Source organism: Lampetra fluviatilis, chromosome 5 (genome assembly GCF_964198595.1).
Source record: "Lampetra fluviatilis chromosome 5, kcLamFluv1.1, whole genome shotgun sequence".
NCBI classification, from domain to species: domain Eukaryota; kingdom Metazoa; phylum Chordata; class Hyperoartia; order Petromyzontiformes; family Petromyzontidae; genus Lampetra; species Lampetra fluviatilis.
In genome coordinates, this window is record NC_136279.1 from 11,825,793 (window position 1) to 11,832,499 (window position 6,707).

The following is a 6,707-nucleotide window of genomic DNA, read 5'->3' on the forward strand; positions in this document are numbered from 1 at the left end:
TAACCCTGCTTAAGCTAACGTCAGCGTCAGTGGTGAGGGAGAGCACACTGGTCCTGCCCCCCCCCCCCCCCACTGGTCCTCCCCCCCCCCACACTGGTCCTGCCCCCCCCACACTGGTCCTGCCCCCCCCACTGGTCCTGCCCCCCCCCACACTGGTCCTGCCCCCCCCCCCCACTGGTCCTCCCCCCCCCACACTGGTCCTGCCCCCCCCACACTGGTCCTGCCCCCCCCACACTGGTCCTGCCCCCCCCCACACACACTGGTCCTCCCCCCCCACACTGGTCCTCCCCCCCCCACACTGGGCCTGCCCCCCCACACTGGTCCTGCCCCCCCCCCACATTGGGCCTAACCCCCCCCCCCACACTGGTCCTGCCCCCCCCCCACTGGTCCTGCCCCCCCCCACTGGTCCTCCCCCCCCCCCACACTGGTCCTGCCCCCCCCACTGGTTCTGCCCCCCCTCCACTGGTCCTGCCCCCCCACACTGGTCCTGCCCCCCCCCCACTGGTCCTGCCCCCCCCACACTGGTCCTGCCCCCCCCCCCACTGGTCCTGCCCCCCCACACTGGTCCTGCCCCCCCCCACACTGGTCCTGCCCCCCCCCCCACTGGTCCTCCCCCCCCCACACTGGTCCTGCCCCCCCCACACTGGTCCTGCCCCCCCCACACTGGTCCTGCCCCCCCCCACACACACTGGTCCTCCCCCCCCACACTGGTCCTCCCCCCCCCACACTGGGCCTGCCCCCCCACACTGGTCCTGCCCCCCCCCACATTGGGCCTAACCCCCCCCCCCACACTGGTCCTGCCCCCCCCCCCACTGGTCCTGCCCCCCCCCACTGGTCCTCCCCCCCCCCCACACTGGTCCTGCCCCCCCCACTGGTTCTGCCCCCCCCCCACTGGTCCTGCCCCCCCACACTGGTCCTGCCCCCCCCCACTGGTCCTGCCCCCCCCACACTGGTCCTGCCCCCCCCCCCACTGGTCCTGCCCCCCCACACTGGTCCCCCCCCCACACTGGGCCTGCCCCCCCCCACACTGGTCCTGCCCCCCCCCCCACTGGTCCTGCCCCCCCCCACACTGGTCCTCCCCCCCCACACTGGGCCTGCCCCCCCCCACACTGGTCCTGCCCCCCCCACACTGGTCCTACCCCCCCCCCACACACACTGGTCCTCCCCCCCCACACTGGTCCTCCCCCCCCCACACTGGGCCTGCCCCCCCCACACTGGTCCTGCCCCCCCCCCAAATTGGGCCGAACCCCCCCCCCCACACTGGTCCTGCCCCCCCCCACTGGTCCTGCCCCCCCCCCCCCACACTGGGCCTGCCCCCCCCACACACACTGGTCCTGCCCCCCCCCTACACTGGGCCTGCCCCCCCCCCACACTGGTCCTGCCCCCCCACACTGGTCCTGCCCCCCCCCCACACTGGTCCTGCCCCCCCCCCCACACTGGGCCTGCCCCCCCCACACACACTGGTCCTGCCCCCCCCTACACTGGTCCTGCCCCCCCCCCCACACTGGTCCTCCCCCCCCCACACTGGGCCTGCCCCCCCCCCACATTCATGAACTCATCTTCACCAGCATGCTTAGTATGGTCTAAGAATCCGCATGACCGACATGGCATAGAGAGGGCTTCATTCAGCAGCGTGTTGAAAAGAAGGGCTGTCATGTATTTTATGGACACAGCAATCCATCGCCAACCGCGGCACTCATGTACACCCGGTTTATTATCTGTGTAGTAGTCACTTCAGAGACACTAATAGTAGGAGGCACACACGTTTAATCTACACTTCCACAGTACAGGGGGTAACTACACACGGGTCAGGACAGCCGGCACTCTGCCTGACCCACGACGCCGAGGAGGTGAAGACGGGGAAGAAGACTTGCGTAGACGACGGGTTCCATTCCAAACGACAGCCCCGACCCAGCGTCGTGACCTCCCTTTTATCCTCCCTAGCGTGGCCTGGCTCCGCCCTCGGCCACGCCTCCTTCTGGAACCTACCAGAAGGGTCTGGGCTTTGTCAAACGTGTCCCCTCTGCCACCTTTACCCTACAACCCTTACCCCAGCCTATCACATGCCCTGCTGGCAGACCGGCTGCTGTGTCCTCAAATCCCCCCTCTCTGCCAGCAACCGGCACTTCGCGCTCCAGTGGCACACTTCACCTGCCCTGCTGGTAGACCGGGCTACTACACGCACAATCCCGCTCTCTACCAGTAACCAGCGCTACGCGCCCTAGTGACCCATTCTATGTCACTACATCCGGACAGCAATCCCTCACCAACCGCGGGGGTAAGGTTCCTGGAAAAAGCCATGGTCGGCAAATTCGCGATTGGTAAAGTACAGGGCCTTTGGGAAATAGGGGGTTAGGGGAACCACAGCTGCGGCCAGACTTCACTAAAAACTCATAAAATACAGTACATAACAACATAAATAAATAAACAGTACACTAACTTTCCATACCTTGATTATTTCGGGTAGAAGTCCATGATTATGACGACGAGATTATTGGGGAAAGGGTGCTCAGAAGGAGGAGGGGCTCAGCCCAGCCTCCCCCTCTTCCTCCGGGTCATCAATGATAGATTAGTGGACAGGCGAGGAGGCAAAACTTTTCTTATTTCATGGCCAGACATCTGGACCTCGAAATGGAAACGAGAATTCTCGTGACCATTGTTGAATTTAGGGCCACCTGTTGAAAATTAACTTTGGATGCAGAGCTTATGAGGCACTTTTTGAAGGAACTTCTTCCAACTACAGTTTGTAGTTATATCTAATTTGTTGATAAAACATTATGGTTTGTTGTTGACAAATCAACAAACCATAATGTATTGGAGCTTAATTTTTTTTAATGTATATATCAATGTTAATATAGTTCACAGTATTTGACCAGTAATTTATGAAGACTACAGGGTGATGTATTGTTTATTTGATATAAAGACTATATCTCAGAAACTAGTTTGGTTTAATCGTGATTTACTTTCAGTATTAAGTAAACAAAAATGTATCTACTATAAGAATATACATTGGAGTTCAACTAACAAAATGATATGCACCACAATAATGTGATGTTTCAGAGTTTTCTGGATTCTACACAAATGCAACTAGTTACATCTTCTGAAAATACAGTTCGGGTTTTGGGGGTAGAAGGGGGGGGGGCACAAGTGCATGTGGGTTTCATTTCAAATATAGCAACATAACCGAACCTATGATCCTCATTTGTCAAGCAGCTATGAGCTGTCTGACAGATTTTCTGCACAGGAGCGACATTGTCAATTCGCTTTGAATGCCCTTGCCTTCGTCTTCAAAACATTCCTGGGAATACGACATATATACAAACCATATAAGTATGGCGTGGGACGTTTCTTTAATCTCCGTTTTATTTGGAAACCAGCTAATGGAGCTCATTAATGAGGCTTTTTCCGAGCTGATAAAGCAAGCGAAGCATGACACCCAACTGGTTACCTAGCAAAATAAGACAGCAAAAGCGTAAAGCAGATGAATTGATGCACTGTATATAGTCATGCGGTTTATATACAAATTGTTGGTAAATTATATATATATTTATTTATTTTACCAGGTAAGGCCCATTGAGCTATATAAAAAAAATTCAGAAGCGACCTGGCCACATATGATAGCTCAACGAAGTGGCTTATTATGCGGAACTATATAGCAGTCAAATACTCTAAACACATGTTTCTAAATGTGGATGGAAAAACTGGAGGACCCGGATAAAAATTCACGCGACCACGGGGAAAACATGCAAACTCCAAATTAACATGCGTCAGGGTCGGGATTGAACCGACGACCACCTGTATACCAGGCGAGGTAGTTAACATCTCACCACCATGATATACGTTATGTTGTACTTTACCATGGAATGGATAGAGGCCTTCAAAGTGGACTGCCAAGTGTGAAGACAACTACCAGTTAACAGAAGTGTTGAGTGAAACACATCTTTGCCGGAATTGCTTTTTTGAGAGCAATTTCACTCCGTTTCTGAATATAATAGTCAGTGAGCACATTTACAATGATTAAATGGCACCTTTCACGCATGAGTGTTTATTTATTTTTCAGCTCAGCAGTTGGTAAATGTAATGAGGCATGATTTGTTTTAATATAATTGAAGCATGGTATCTTGGAAATTCTGAGGCAGCCAAGGCTTGCAAGTGTGAAGTTGTGGAAAGCATATCACATGAAATGTTTTCTTGTGGGAGTGCTAATGGCAATTCAACAGCACGGTTTGCACTATTTTGGATATAAAAAAAATCAGCGTGATTCTTGAAAAATACCCATCATTTTTACTCACCCCTGCCACAGGAACGTGGAATCTCCACCGCTGACTATGAACAGAGGAGCACCACCTCAATGCTCAGTTTAGCAGCACATCACTCTGATTTGACATTTTACCAGCATGTTCTCTTTCATGCTTCATGGATTTGGCATTCATCTAATATTTCAACATTAATCCATACCTGAAAATACTAATTTTAGTGATGTTTTTCGAAACGGGTTGTACACGTTTTAACATAGGCACCATTGTCTCATGTGCATAATCCGTTTGTGTATAATTTCACATACAATGTTCAGCTATTGTATGCTGTACTTTGCAGGTAACGAGACATACAAATATGTATGTCTCGTTACTGGGTTAGAATGAGAATGTAAGTTTGCACAAGCCCTTTGCTTAAAACTTATTTGCATATTTATGTCATTGCTTTAGGGGCAGTCCATAAATGACGTCACGCGATTTTTGACGATTTTTGACCCCCCCCCCTCGTCACAAAAAGTCAGACCTCCCCTCAATTATGACGTCACAAAGCTCTGCCCCCCCCCAACCATATTTCCATTTTGCAAATAAAACATGCTTCAAATCGCTTTAAACTATTGTCATTGTAGTGCGTATTTAATGTGGCGCTGCACTGATGTTGTAGGAGTGTTGTTATAACAATTCTATATTTATTTAAAGTTGCGCATTTTGATGTGACGTCACATTTCTCAAACCCCCCCCCCCTCGTCACAAATGTCTGACCCTCCCCCCTAGGTGCGTGACGTCATTTATGGACGGCCCCCGAGATAAATACCATTCATTGTCAGCACCTCGACTGTTGCTTTAATTGCCCAAGTGCTACAAATTATTTTAACAATTAACAGCATCACCAACTTTGCGTTTACATATCCAGATCTAATAGAATAAAAATAGCATACATATTTTTTCACGACCAGATTTCACATTCCGTGTGGGCACTCTCACCTCTTCCAAAAGACGTCGGGGTACCACGGTGGCGAGATGTGAACTACCTTGCGTGGGAGACAGGTCCTAGGTTCGATACCGACGCCTGGAGATTTGAGTTTGCATTTCTCTTCGCGTGGTCACGTGGATTTTTCTCCGGGCCCTCCGGTTTTCCCTCCACATTTAGAAACATGCAATTAGAGTATTTGGCTGCTATAAATTTCCACATAAGCCACTTCAATGAGCTATCATTTGTGGCCATGTCGCTTCTGAAAAAGAGATATATATCTCAGTGGGTCTTACCTGGTAAAATAAAACAACTTTTTATCGTAAAATCAGTGTGAATGAAGACAAAATATCCTGTGAGGATCTCCTGCGCTCACTCGAGTGGAGGCCATTTCACCAGTAGAGGCATGAGCAATTACAGGGCTTGCAACATAACTGTTTAGATATTTTACAATGATAATGAATCATGTGGGCAGAGCAGGTGGAGATGCGGTGCTGCACTGCATGACCGTGCAGCTGTGGAGGCGGAGGGAGGCAGCGAGAGAAGACCATAATGAAGAAAAGGGACCCTGCGCTCATCCCCTCGGCAGCCTCCACTGGCAACCCCAATCAGGCGGTCATGAGAGCTGCATGTGAGGTACCGCTATCATTCACGCTTCATTTACGCCGAATGGTCTGAATGGCACCAAAATGCATGGGTGCTTGCGATACCACCAGCCAATGCTTGCCAAAATGTTCCGAATCCAAGAAAAGCAGATATTACATTGTCTTTTTGCACATAAAAGCAAGTTGGAAAAATAACAATCGCATGTCACTGTATAAACGGATGTGTATACAGTATTAATACAGCCAATGCAAGTGACAGTACTGACGTGCATCCTTTTTTGGCCAAAACTATTCTCATCAGATGAGTACTTGGAGATTGTTCATACCTAGCAAGTTAAATCTGCTTCGATTGAAACATTAAGCCATGTTTTTTCGCAGGTTAAACTGCAGTTTTGTGTCATGTTATATGCGTTCTTCTTATATGGCTCATACTCTTTCAAAGCATTTTTAAAAGTATATTTTATTAAAATGTATATTTCAACAAATAAGCTCAAATGTGGCATGTTTTCCAAAAAGTTGATTTCCAATGTATGCATACAAATAGTTTTCGATTTTGTTATCCCGAAGGTACAAACAACCCACTACTTGGAAACGCCTGCTGTCATTGACAGAAAATTACTGTTTTGCTAATCTTGTCGCCATTAGAGACGTATGCACTCTACTTATCACAACACTCTAGGACGACGATTAGCATTTAATTGTGTTCTATTTAGGCAGATTTTCACTGGAAACAATTAAAGGGGTACTGCACCACCTTTAGAACACGAGCCTAGGCAAGTTAAAAAACCAGCTAATAAAATGAAATACCACCTTGCACTTTTACCAAGGAACAGTGGGTTGAAATGTTGAAAAAAATATAAACAGGTACTGAGTTTCATA

At 49.9% G+C, this 6,707-nt stretch overlaps 1 protein-coding gene across 1 annotated transcript in view; it reads left to right on the top strand.

Moving 5' to 3' along the window:
* LOC144932229 (transmembrane protein 235-like) overlaps nucleotides 1-5,838 on the top strand; it is a 42,850-nt gene extending 37,012 nt beyond the window's left edge. Inside the window, exon 5 of the mRNA XM_078856179.1 lies at nucleotides 5,704-5,838. Coding sequence (XP_078712305.1) covers nucleotides 5,704-5,730 — 27 coding nt within the window. The 3' untranslated portion in view covers nucleotides 5,731-5,838. The remainder of the gene's footprint in view (nucleotides 1-5,703) is intronic.
* Nucleotides 5,839-6,707: the final 869 nt, after the last annotated feature.